Genomic DNA, 14,363 nt, shown 5'->3' on the forward strand with positions numbered 1-14,363 from the left:
AATAAAATGCTGCAGTTTGAGCTCATCCTGAGCAAAAACCATGAATGTTGTCATCTGATTTTCACATCTGAAATTGTGTTGTAGTGTTTCAATCACAGTTCTAGATGAAAGTATGGCCAAGGACAGGGAATGCCATTCATTTCCAATGGGGAAAAGATATTTTTTTCGAGATTTTCTTGGAAACGAGGGAGTTATAGCCATCGAGTCGTGATCAAGCCGGTCGTAACAATACACAAACCTTTTCTTTGTCTTTGTTGTCCAGAGAGGAGGAGAGGCGGGGGGCTCGATGCTGAGCGCATCACCCCCGTCGTGTCCTTCTCCCTCTGAGCCTCCTTCGTGGTCCCCGTGATCTCAGCTAGCGCCCCATAGCTGCCGGTCTTCCTCAAACCGAGACGCCACGACGCGGGGGACTCGTCCTTCCTCTCCTCCTCCACTTTAGTGGTAGCTGACACCTTTCCAGTAGGCTGTGGGACCTGAGGGGGGGGGGTGACGGCGACACGGTTTATAGCAATTAAAAGTACAAGAGAGCAAAGTTCTTAGTCATCACGTTGAGGAACACAAATGTCAAACAGTTTGGATTAATCTTCAGGAGCTGCCACTTAAGGGAGGGACATGCCAGTTAAGACAAACGAACACATCCAAGACCAGAGGACAGGCAAACACTCGAACCGGAGTCTCATCTGCTGTTCTCAAACAGACTCAGTGACCGCATCCATTTCCAGAAGAAACAAATCAAGCAACTTATAAATAAAACACAGAAGCCACGCAGACACAGAATGAAAGCACATTTGTCGACGTGAACAACAACAACACGATGTGGGATTGATGAGTGAGAGTCAGCGACGAGGGGGTTCAATCTGCGTCACCTGGGTCACACCAGGACGGTTAGGGGGGTGTTAAGTACTCTGGAAGTGCCCAGGTGCATGTAGGATGAGAGAACAACTCTGGTGCACACCAATGCCTCACCATAGATTTTTTGGGCACAAGAGAAATGCCAGTTTTGCGCAAGCCTTGACGCCACAATGCAGGACAGCCCTGGCTCCGGCACAGGCACGAGGGGAGTAACACAATCAAACTAAAGCCACCCAAGACAAAGAGCCCAGGATGAGAAAGACGCAGAGAGAAGGTGGGGTAGGGCCGAGAGGAGGAACAGAGGTTGAGATAGAGAAAAAGCAGAATAAGACTGAAGCTGCAGCAAATGAAACACACTTAAAAGACAAGGGCAGATCTTTTAAGGGCCAAATCACACACACTGTGCTTACTGTTGAACCATGACTCCTTTCATTTGGAATAAGATTCAAGAAAAGTCACTCTGGTTAGATAGAAAACATTTGTGAGCGTGAGCACGAGTGGAACACGATCAAAAGATCATCTACAGAATGATGTGTTTACTCATAAGGTGCTTGGCAACATTTGGCCAGCAGAGGGCAGCAGTCTCATGAGGCAGAAACCTGACGGGGCCAGGTTTTCCATTTAGCAACCAGCCGAGTTCATGGCTCTGCTCGCTCCAACCAGCTGGTATCCAGTCGTTTAGCTAATCGGTCTTACACTAGGATGCAACATCATCATGTTCTGGCCACAGTCACCCGCCGCATGCAGCAGATGTTTGTTAAACAGCAGCAGTGAGAAGTCCTTCTTCTGTTAGCTTTGTAGGCTGTACGCTTTTGTAACGCTGCGTGATGTCTGTCTGCTGCAGAGGTCGTGGTCATAAGGTCAGTCGCATTCGTTGGATGCTGTACCTTCTTTGTCGGTGAGGTGGGACTGGTCAGCTGATTGGTCGGGCTGGTTGGAGATGACATGGTGATGCTGGCTGGGGGTGGGCGTTGTGCTGTTGCTCACCGATGCCGAGGGTTTGCTCTTATCTGCAGGGGTACAAAGAACAAACAGAAAAAAAAAAGTCATACCACGGAAGCATTCTGCTGCTGCAGACACAGTCTGGTTTCGAGCAAGACAAAATCTGGTCGGGTTTCAAACACTCATTCTTTTTCCTCAGGTGTAAGAGAGCATTGACCTTGTCTTATAATTTCTGCATTGTAAAGTAAAGCCTCCAATATCAATTTTTTCTGACAAGTCATAGTTTCAGCTCCTCATAGATTCCCCCTACAGGTGACATTGGTTTTTGTTTGGTGTCGGGTCAAGAGCCTCTGCTTTGTTTCTGTTGACAGAAGCAGAATTGTCATATTTTACAGCATCAGTTGTTATTGCCTTGAATAGTTTTTTCCACAATTGTTTAGTAGATGAAAGCACTTGGGGTTGCAGTCAAGGAGGAAAACATTAACTGGCTCATGCAAGGCATATCAATTCATGACTCAAGACTACCCCCCCCCGACAAACCCCGACAAAGACAGATCTACAAATATCTGAAGCGGAATGTGGTTTGTCGTGGTGCATTTTGCTTCACTTTAATTAATCTCAGATCAATCAACAGATTCCACACTGGAGGTGACAAACTGAAATACTGAAATACTGAACCTAACGAACGTACCAAACCAGAAAGTCAAACGGGGGAACTTAAGAAAAAAAAAAATCACAGGCTCCTTAATAGACAAAAAAGATGGAATTCTCCATGACGTCAGGTGTTTGCCGCGTCTAACAAGCAGCACCTTCCTCTGTGCTGATGGAATTTAGTGAGGTGGAATCAGACATTGCAGTTCCCAGCAGTAACTGCAGGCGTCACCACATCAACCAGGCCTGACTCTTGAGGACTTCAACTTCAGAACGCTGTGCTAAGAAACTGACGTATCTCAAGTACCTGCTTCAGTCTCCGACTCAGAATCTTCCTCCTCCTCTTCCTCACTAGAGCAGCTTGATTCATCCTTCTTTCCCTCCTCCTCTTCATCCACCTTCTCCGGTTCCAAGGTCTCGATGCGTGGAGCGCTCTTCTCTGGCTCCAGCAGCAATGTTTCTTTGCTGCAGCACACAATTAAAACAAGAGCAATGGAACAAAAATAAACTGGGAGGTATTTGGACGCATCTGAAAACAGGCAGGGGGGTCGTTACCTCTTCAGTGGCTTTAGTGATTGGTTGTTGTCCCCTGTGGTTGTTGTTTCGATCAAAGGAGATTTCTTCACATCTTTCTTCTCACTCATCAGCTGGAATGAAGAAACAAAAATTTGCAGTTGCACCAGGCAGGATAATAAGAAAACAGTCACAGGACTTTTTTTCCCCACAATGTTTTTGGTTTTTACATGTTTTTTTCATCAAGGTAAGTGAAGTCATGTTTGACTATGCAACATTTGGAATACTGAGCGTGAAGAAGCAGTTAGCGTGTGGAGTTTCTGTGGATCAGCTCATTGCACACCGCACTCTAAGATCAGAAGTGAGAAATCTTGTGCAATCTGTCTTTTTTTTATCATCAAGTGTGTGGTCTCTACATCTGTTAAGGTTTGAAAAATCCTAAACAGGGAAGGGGGTGGGGGGTTAAAGTAGGCAGGGCTATTATGCTAGGCTGAAGGCTATTTTACTCTGTGAAAAGGGGAGGATGAGTTCCAATGGAAAATAAAAGAACCATTCTTTCTATTCAACGTCTTGTCAATAAACTAAGCAGATAATTGATGTAGGTGCATGCAGCTTTTTTTTTTTTGGTGGATGTCTGAATCCGTGAGCACGGTGTGCTGACTTACCAGATTTTGTTTCTTTTGTAGTTCTTCTAAGTATCCTAGAACATCTTCATCTGCTACATCAAAAGCCGTCTGGCCCTGAGGGATACGGGAGTAAAGTTCAAACATGCCAGCGTGAGAGGGAATTGCACTGGTGGGAGAGGGACTGATGGGGACCGTTCCAGATACACACCATCTTATTAATGAGGGTCCATGTCGCACACGTTGTCCACTAGTATTCGACACGCCCTCCTCCTTGCCCCAGTGTGCTGCTGCATGTAGAGGAGGTCCAGCCGTCGTAGTCCTTAATATTTACATCATACCCTGCTTGGATTAAATGCCTGCAGAGTAAAGGAGGGAGAATTGTGAGACGCAGAAGAAACAAAAATAGTTTTTGTTAGAATCAGCAAATCTGGGTTTTTGTCGGACTTAGCCCCGTAAACTAATCTTTTAAGGTCCAGGCTTGTGCGTCAGCATTGTAACCCTGGGTGAGATTTAAGCACATGGACGCGTCGTCTACAAAATTGCAAGCATCCTCAAAGTCGACGCAGACTCAAGCTGGCAAAATGTTGTAACCTTAATATTTGAGCAAGTAAATCTGCCATGATGATGAAAACATTTAGATCCTCGTTTGCTGTCGTCGTACTAAACAGATCTTGGAGCTATCTATGGCAGGAGAGCGCGCTGGCAGGCGTCCCAGACCAGATGGACAGGGCGGGCTGCAGTTCCTGTCCTCCAGCAGTAGAACAGCAGAGACAATGATGGGACGGCGCGCTGACAAGACGCAGACCCGTCGAAGAAACAAGCCTGATGCGTCAGTTGACATCAGACAACTCACCAACCTTAAGAACGAGTTACAAACTCCGCTGCAATGAAAGATTCACAGTGTACTTACTTTTAAAACCTCCACGTATCCCTTCGCAGCAGCTACGTGAAGCGCCGTTCCTCCAGACTTGGCGTGTCGGATGTCTTGGATTTGGCCACTGTTGAGCCACTGCCGGCGTCCCTCAGCATGATCCGCTCCTCCTCTTTCCGGCCGCCTCGATATCCACCCCTGGTGAGATGAGATTGATTGATACTGTCAAAACTGGCACTCAAGGATTACTCAGCTCCTGAGAGCCAGGAAACGACGCGGTGAATTGTTTGACGCACTCTGAACGTTGTGCATCCAAGTGAGGTATGTTTATTTGGGAAACAGTCAAGAAATCCTATTTTTAATGAGATTGGAATGCAGGAAAGCATGCTGGACCAGCTTATGTGCGCCAGACCTCGTGTGTTCAAGGCTCTGCAGAGGAGAAACAGTCATAACACAGCTGTCATCACGAGAGGGAGTTGTCAAGTACTTGCTGTGGACGTATGTGCCAATAATCTGTCAATTTCAATGAAAAAGTGGCTGCAAACACACGCGTCAGCCGGTTAAGTGGGTCAATATGTCTCGGCTGTATGCTGCGAGCAGGTCGGCGGTGAAAACAGGCCCAGATCGTCCTGCTGACAACTGGCTGGAACACAAGACGCACGGCCGCACCAGGCGTCGAGTCGCCAGCTGAGCGTTAACTGTGCTGAACTGCGTCAACAGTCCACGATGAAGAGCTCAAAGCTTCAGCTGATCTTACAGGTCTCAACCCCCCTGAGGATGGATCATCTCCTCACTGATGACTGCCTCAAGCTGAAAAACCAATGAAAGAGGACAAGTGTGTCTGAACATCTGGCAAAGCAGGAGAGTAACGTGGCCGACAGGTTTTTTCCTTGGTTCAGCGAGTAGGAACATCTGTTAAATAACAGGAGCAGTGAAACAAGTCACTGTGAAACTACTTGGCAGGTTATAGACAATTCGACCATGGTCTGGGTGAATGCTCTTTTGTGACCGGCTGGCAGCCGTGCGTTAAAACCGTTTAATACACACGTAGTTCGGCTTTCTAATATCCATCTGTGGCACAAGCTGTCAGCAGTAACAAAAACTGGACATTTGACGAGGAAAACAAGCAAAACGGAGGATTTTAACATTTCTTTCAACTTGTCTGGAGAGGACAAGAATTATGATGTGTGGGATGCTGCTGCAGAAGAAGATGACCATGGTATGAACAAGTAGTTTTGCCTTAAAACCATTTAACATACACCTTAACATAACAAGCGTTAATTAATCCTTACATATTCTGATTTGGACAAATTATTCCAAATGAGTTTGATATACTGTATGTATTCGTGAGACCAGTAAAAAGCAGCACATCGATTAGGGGAATTGTCTGGTTGTTGGAGGATGGAAACACAGTGGTGTGTCTTTGATTCATTTCGCCTCCTTGTGCCCGGAGTCTCTGTCACTGTGGAAAACCCCTGTAATGCACAATATGGTGCAACTTCATCACAGCCAGGAGGTTTGTGATACCTGAGGCAGAAAAGGTCCCACACTGTGTTCGGTCCGCTCAGTTAATGTAGGGAAACGGGAGCTGGCCAGGTAGGCCAATGTCCCGTGATCTCTTGGGAAGATGCCTACACGGCGTCTATAAAAAGCAGAGCTTAATGGTCTCTAAGTAGACACAGGACAGGACTGAGAGCAGGAGCTGGCAGCAGTTCAAAGTTTTTACAAGCCAACGGCTCATCATCTACCTGAGCATTGAGAAGATAAAGAGAATATCCAATAGACCAAAAAAGGAATGGTCTCCTTCTTCACCTCACTGACAATAAAACTACTGTGTGTGTGTGTCTGCTGCAGGGGAAATTAACCGTCTGCACAAATCAACCAAAGCCTTGGTGGGAATCACAGGTCCTCAAGAGAGCACAGGATGAGAATGAAATAATCAGGACTAATCATCACGGTTGATTGGAGATTACAGTGATTCTGCGTTCAACTCCATGACACAGAAAGCGTCAGTGATTAGACTGTGATGAGCATTCAGTGAGGTATGTTCATGATAGCAGGGGTTTCACATGCTACCGCAGACAGTTGGTTTCTATTTTGTCCATCTGCTCTCAGTTATTTCTTTGGGCAGACGTGAACATCCAGGAAGGTTTGGCACAAACTTTCAGTGCAGCGATACCCAAAGCATCTTGACTGCCCCCTGGGGGCTAGTCCAGAATGTGGGCATACAGCACGAAGCTGATAGCACGTTCCAACTGCATCTGATGTCCAATCTCATAAGTGATGTCATTTCCAGGTTAACACCAAGTATTTTCAATTTCACACTCATAACATATAAGAGGTCAGAAGTTCGTTGACACACTAACGCTTAATTGATTAACAACATAATACAATGTATGTAGCATTTAATTGGCAGGCAGTCCTAAAAGTACAAATTATTTAAACAAACTTATGTGTAAATGATACAAAAAAGTTCTATAAAAAAGTCTCGGGTCAGATCTCCCAGGTCTGGGACGAGCATCAGTTTGGAAACATTCTGCCTGCATCTTGGAAAATTAGACAATTAGACAATTGCTTGTTTTGATAGAAAAAGCTAGAATCAGAGCTAAAACGGAAATAGAAATGAAAGGGAAAAAAACAACATTGCCAGCCTATTCTTTACATACATACATTTTTTTCTTGTGTAAATAATGACATTATCTTTTGTTCCAACGCTGTTGTCTTTTTATATCGTATATATTTTGGAAGTGGTCATTTTAGCATTTGGTTTCCTTCAGATTTGGTATTTTCATCTGTTTATCTTTAGTTCTTTTTTTATAAAGTGTTAGATGGACAACAGGGGGAGGGCAGCTGGGTTACATGGTCACCTGACTAAATCAGGGCCAAGGAGAAGAGCTGGAGGTTGTTCTTACCAATGGGGGAAACCATGACCACGCACAAACAAGTTTAACCCCATGACTGGTGTCTCTTTGAGGGGAGAAAATCACATTACAAACATACAGAAGCGTTACACAACAGCGAGTTGCATAATGCTGCCTGATACTTGTACCGCAGAGAGCCGAGGAGTGGACTGTCTGGGGGGGAAAAAAGGTTGGTTTGTTTTCAGTGAAGCTCCAGTCTCTGGGTGATGTGGAAGTCTAATAAATACATTATTAAAAAAAGGTGAATGCACAGTGGCGGTGAAAGCTCCAGCTGTGTCAAATGCACACCCAACATTGGGCTATCTGAGCAGAGGGTAACGTGCAGATGCTCTGAACGAAGCATCGTTCATCGGGAAGAATCGCATTGACAGCTGCCGCGGGACAAAATGCTTCGAGTGCAGGTGCGTGCAAGTTCCGCTGCGGCTTCCTAATACGGTCAGGGAGAGTGATATGTAAACAGCGCTCTGGTGTAATTAGCATGAGATGCCATGTGTTCGCTCAAACCTTTGGACTGTCAAGACAGCTCGCAGACGACAAGCTGCTGAAGATGCTTGACATTTCCCACAAGGTGCACAATAACCCAGAATTCACATCCATTTGATTTGTGTACATTTGTGTTTTCATTACTGCCTTCTATTCACTCACAACATCATCCTGTTTATTTATAATGTCTAGTTTGACCTCACACAATGTCCATTTGTATATATTCAGTTGCACATATGGACAGGGATCCACGATGACAGATTTTCCAGGTGCAGCCCGGGCCCAGTGACACGTCTTCGAGTGGCCTCTCACCATCACAACAGACGTCGGGCCGAAAATAGAAAGACCTGACTTTTCAGTTTGAGATGATGAAACAAACAAAGCTGGAGCACTTTGCCTTCTTACATAAGTTTTCTTCAAGTAAGTGGTAAAAAAAAAGCAGGTGAGTGAGAATCCAGTGGGAGCTCAGATCCTTTTTGACAACATAATCATACATGCATGACACACACACACACACACACACACACACACACACACACACACACACACACACACACACACACACACACACACACACACACACACACACACACACACACACACACACACACACACACACACACACACACACACACTAATCCCTGAACACCATCTAATGACGGCATGATTAAACTGGATTATACAATAATACTTAACTATGAATCTTGTTCCTAGCCTAATGTACACTTGTGTAATAATAAAATAAACAACCAACAACAACATAGCGAGGTGTTCATGATCTGTCAAGTTGTATTAGCAGAGATCAGGAGTTGAATTCCAATTCAGTAATAAATCTGAATACTCATAAAATTTTACTACATCAAAAAAAAACAGCACAACAAGCAGCGTCATCTGCATGAAGCGGAGGTCAATGTGTGATTATGTAAATTCCAAGCACTCGCTCTGATAAGCTGTCAGAGTTAAAAAAAAAAAAAAAAACAGATGATATGGCATTTTCAGAGGATCCAGCAGGGCTGTCATGCCGTGACATTGTGTGGAGTGATTTACAAGTTGAAAAGTGTCAGAACAAATTTAGGAATTAAGAGTTGGATGCGACACTCCATTCAATCTACTTGACAAGTTAATCACCCAGAATTCATTGGTGTTTGTGTGGGACTGCACCTTGTCGGTTGATCTCGTTCTGTAGGAGCTCCTCCATTGCCTCCTCCTCCGCTATGTCCAGAGGGGTCCTCACCTTCGCTGTTCACAACCCCGACACTGGCGCCCTGACTGATTAGATACCCTGCGACAAGAGCACACGAACCGGTTCAGTTGGAGGATATTTATAGCAAAATAAAAGACAATGAACAGAAAAAGAAACTTCCTTCATACACAAAGGAAGGATGGACAGGAGCTGTGTGCCTTTGTCTGGTTTCCAATGATACACCCACAACATATATTTACTAATTACAAAGCCTGAAATTGAAAAACTCAACTCAAACAACTAGCTTGTACTTTGTTGCAAGACCAGCCAACATGTCACAGCCAACAACCATTTGTCCAAGGTAAATAACCCAGGTTGTGTACGCAAATAAGCAAGATGCTAACAGGGGGGTCTTTCCTCAGGCTGAGCAAACACAGACAACCTGCCCCACCTGAGAGGTAAATACAAACACTGCATGAACCAACACAGGTGGGAAACATCAAAATAAGGTCCAACAACTACAGAAGCTGTTATTAATCTTGTATTGTTCCAGGGTTTGACTATTTACACCCAAAATTTTCAGAACAGCTGTCACATCCCAATTATATATGAATTAGTGATGAGTTTAAACCACGCCATCTAATTATGTAAATTAACTGTCGGTCCTGACCTACAGTGATTTCACTGCATTTAATTTTAATATTTCAACACTTTGTTGTCCGGGATATTCCAAAATTAGGTATAGAATTTAGATTTCTTTAAAGATTAGCAGTAAATTCAAGGATAGCTCAAGTTGTGACTTGTAAAACATTAAGGGTTTTTAAAATCACAGCCCAATGTTTGAGTAAAGAACCAAACTGTGACATAATAATTTCATGAAGTTATCTTCTACAACAGATACACTTCAATGACTTATTTGGAGTCATGAACCTGATCCCTGAAATGAATAAATATCACTGCTCATCTCTAAAGGCTCCAGCCATAAATCCCTCTGACCGACAGGACAGCTGAAACATCTAATGAACATTGTAGAAATTGTAAAACTGAAACACTTAAAATCTCCATCCTGTCCCCTTATCAATATGTTTCCCCTAAGCGGTGATTTAATAACTTCGAACCCTTCCACATCTTGACTTCGTCTGCTTCCAATTAAAGCTGCAGTGAGACTCAGCCCATTCCCCTTTACACCGACACACCACTTGAAAGGTGCTCGGTTCTTATGACTTCCCCCTCTGCTGGGTTTCAAAGTTTTATATCGTCTTGATTGGACTTTCTATGCTGCCTGTTCTGGGTCAGCCTGACTAGGTTTGATGGCTTTGCGGTCTGGAGTCCTGCTGTGGAACCCTTAACCAGCCCTGTGATTTGCAGGCTGTGGTAACACCAGGGTCTTACAGATACGGTTCTGCTTTGCATTTCCCGTTATTGTGAATGAGGGTTCTGGGATGAAATGGCGAGTTTCTCTAAATGACATGACGTCTCCATTTCACCCATGTCAGACCAGCCTTTTCTTCTCTGTATTTTTCAATACATTATGACATTAAACGACTACTTGAACACCACACAAACAAGTCTGTAGGCAGTTTGCTGTAACGTAGCACAGTTAGTAAAAGCAGGTCATGGCACACTCCCAACATGCTGAACAATGAGTAGACCTGAGCCTGCGTAAATATGCTCTGATAAGATCTCAGTGTAGGGTTCTGTGGCCTATCAGCCAGGTCAGGAAAATACTAGAGCTCAGCTGCAGATGCAGAGGATGACCCTGATCTGCTCATATTTGCTTACATCACCGGGGCTATGTGTGTCAGCGCTGTGTGATTGGATACTGTCAGAAAAGAACGGTATTCCATTTGACTCTGCTGGTCAGCAAAACAATATCAGGTGAACTCCTCTTTTAATAATCAGCGAGGCAGGAAGGTAGAACTGGAACCAAGTAACAGATACTGTCTGAGAATAAACACAGTACTTACTCTGCTATGTCCAGGTATCCGCAGGAGGCTGCAGCGTGGAGGGGGATCCAGCCCTCATTGTCTGGTTGGTTGATACTGGCTCCATGCTCCACCAGAAAAGTCACCATGTCCACATTATCATCTATGCATGCCTGGGAGAGGACAAAGAGAAAGGAGGGCTAAGGCCAGGGAAAGAGGCGAGAGGCACCGTCGGCCTGTGCGGCGGCGTGTTGCTGCGCATGGTTGGGCGGGCGACAGGTGTGGAGGCTGGTGAAAGAGGCAGCATGGATGAAAAGACGCTGCCTCAGAGAGTTTGACACGCAAGTTTGGAATTGCATCCAACTTCTACATATGCTGTAGCTTTCTCTTGTCGAAGTTTTTGATGGAGCACCTTCAAAAGATGTCATGTACTTAAACCAAAACATTCTCCTTTGTGATTACGATGTTGCTTCATCAAACCAGCATAATCTCCAGCGAACCTGTAAATATTTCTTTAATTTCACTGCAATATATTTAAAAATCTACTATCTGTGTACATATACATATATTAATTAACATGTTTGCAATTTATAATGCCCCCCGTTTTTGCCGGCCCTGTAGGAGCACCCTTTAATTTTGTTGTTCCTCCAACATGTGAACATGTGTGGAATCGTATCTGCAATCTAATGTGTAATATTAAAACAAGCTGATAAACACCATCATGGACAACAGAGCCTGGACCGTCTCTCTCCACGCTCGCTCACTTGCTCGCCATCCTGGGGTTGCTATGGCAACAAAAGCATCGACACAGGAAACAGATACACGCACATATACGAACACAGAGTGGCCTCACATTCAGGCACACGTTTTATCTGACTGGAATCCGTGTCCAAATTTGGGCCGTTTACAAAGCCGTAGATGGCCAGGGCTGAAGAGCGTCTGCAAAGGCCTCGCTGAGCTTATCTGACGGGGGTGTGTGTGTGGTGTGTGTTTGTATGAATGTGGTTGTGTGTGGCTGCTCCGGCACTCTGACAGGAAGTTCTCAAGGAGCAGGTGGACTTAACAAATGAATCATTTCTTACAGGGCAGAGAGCAAAGGAAAATGCTGAATACATGCATCTGACATCATACTCTGCTCATCAGCTAATTTATTTTGATTATAGTGTCTCTAAATGAGTTCTTCTTGCTACCAGCTTTAATTTCAGCAAACTCTTCAACATTATTTTACATAGATGTGAAGTTGGGGGGAGGAGGGTCCAGAACAAACTGTGTTCATATTTTATCTTTTGCAATCATGACTGCTGAAAAAAAAAAATATATCACATGAAACCAAAAGCACACTGAAGCTTTCCACCTCTCATCTGAAACTGTCCCTCATCTAAATCCTCCCCCTCAGTCATTCCCCACACACTTATTATCTCTTCAAAGTCCCTCTCTAAGAATGGAAACAAACCCCTTAAGGCGAACACAGTGCTGACTGTGACCCCCACCCCACCCAGCAGTGCGTCACCAGCCTTCTTCCACTGACTCTTCCAGCAGCTACTAGAGTCCAACAAAGGTATTCCTAAACTAAATGGCTGTAATTGTCTGTGGCTGACAGCTGCCTGTGTTGCAGCCTGCACCAACACTTTGCCTAGTGTGGCATCCAGAAAGGAACTAGCTTGATTTTTTTTTAATCTTGTTTGGCTCTTTAATGGTCAAATTACACTGCCAGTAGTACACAGAAACAGCTTTTTGCAGAGCATGATGACATGAAGGTGAAATTGACCTTCGACCTTTTGGATATAAAATGGCAATTTATCTTTGATATTCCTTGTGAAATCATACACTGTCATGAATTAGAGCCAGAAAGTTTTTTTGACATGACCTTGAACCACATATTGCTTTTCACATCATCCTTGCGTCCAAGTAGACATGTGTGCCAGATGGAAGAGAATTCCTGCCAGGAAATCCTGGCATATCATTTCTTCACAAGACAAATGGACGTACTGGAGGCTCGATCCTGTCAGGCACTCTATAATCAGACCCTGAATAGCATGTAGGACCTGCACTCTCCTCGCAGCGAAGCAGAAACATGTAGTGACTCACTCTCATTTAAACCTGTTTGGCCAGTGTGTCTGAGAGAGGCCTTGTCGAGCAGAAACCCATAAAATGGATGGCACCGCACAGCAAAACACATGGGGTGGAAGAAAGACACCCATTATAAGGTGGAGGTTAAAAAGAATAGAAAAATATATATTTTTTTACATATTAAAGCATTGAACAGCAAAATGCAAACTGAGAAGTGTTTTCATCACAACCTGCATGCAATATGGGATTTGTCTTTAGGGAAGGAAGACAAACAGAGCATGCTGTAGTGAAGGGGAATTTTTTTTTTTTTTTTTTAAAAGACGCTTGATGCATCCTGGACAGTTTGCTGGGTCAGACTAAACGGTAAGCGCATGCTCCCGTTCTCATAAAAAGTCTCTCTAATGGAAACTGGGGGCTTCTAGGAAGCTAGCAAGAAAATCAAGGTGCTAACCTAATAAATGGACACAGGATGTTCCATCTGATTGGTCGATACCGTTGAATGTATATTGTGTAGCTGTATTAAGCAAAAAGCTGCGTGCTCTTCATCTTCACAGGATGTGTGTGGCAGCGGAGCAATGACAATCACTAATGAGAGATTAATTGAACATGATAATTCCATGGGCTCAAATCCTTAATCCAAAGAAAGCTGTCATCATTAAAAAGTAGAAAAGAAAAGTTGGCAATATTCCACCAGCGTACCCTAATCTAAATCATTTCACATCAACAAAAATGAAACAGATTTGTACTGGATCGAGCTATGGCAAAGAAATGACCTGTGTGCTGTAAAGTCCAGCAGCACCTCAGCTAACTGCCACAGAAATCACGACCATTGAAAAATAACACCACTGATACACATTCTTTCATGTACAATCAACGAATTCAGGACAGACAGGAATAACTCAGTGCAGGAAGAAGAGACGCAGCAGGTCTACCACTTTTATTAACAACAGATGGTACCACCCTGGTTGCTCTACCTAAAAGAACATTTCTGCCATCCAGACGTTGAATATTAGCTGCAGGGTGCATTCATACGACATACCCACAGCGCTGATCTTGTTTATGTTCTCCTCTGTTGAACGTTTGTCAAACAGATCCATTAAAACTGAACACAACCATCCTGGCGCAGAGAGGCTCGACCTGACCACTGTTGACTCAAACCACTTTCTGTGTGCTGAACACTGACTTAGTGGCAAAATGAACATATATTCATTTTCTAGTACGTACCATTTAAAAACTGGTGAAATGTTCATCAGTCGACTGTAACACCTTGTGTTCATGAGGTGAAGTGATGTGATGGGTGCACATGAACACAAACACACTGGAAGA

At 44.2% G+C, this 14,363-nt stretch overlaps 1 protein-coding gene across 1 annotated transcript; it reads right to left on the minus strand.

Moving 5' to 3' along the window:
• Positions 1–238: 238 nt before the first annotated feature.
• LOC144740385 (protein phosphatase 1 regulatory subunit 12A-like) lies at positions 239–11,137 on the minus strand (the record flags this gene model as incomplete). Its single annotated transcript, XM_078623241.1, is given in 19 exon segments — positions 239–280; positions 282–473; positions 967–1,032; positions 1,034–1,075; positions 1,740–1,815; positions 1,817–1,862; positions 2,753–2,910; positions 3,001–3,092; positions 3,624–3,698; positions 3,793–3,807; positions 3,809–3,847; positions 3,849–3,884; positions 3,886–3,940; positions 4,484–4,601; positions 4,604–4,636; positions 4,639–4,653; positions 9,021–9,087; positions 9,089–9,141; positions 10,999–11,137. Coding segments are annotated over 19 exon segments (1,338 nt in total), but the record flags the coding sequence as incomplete, so codon positions are not given.
• Between the last annotated feature and the right edge of the window lie 3,226 nt (positions 11,138–14,363).

Source organism: Lampetra planeri, unplaced genomic scaffold (assembly GCF_965212315.1).
Source record: "Lampetra planeri unplaced genomic scaffold, kcLamPlan1.2.h2 scaffold_2101, whole genome shotgun sequence".
Taxonomy (NCBI): Eukaryota; Metazoa; Chordata; class Hyperoartia; order Petromyzontiformes; family Petromyzontidae; genus Lampetra; species Lampetra planeri.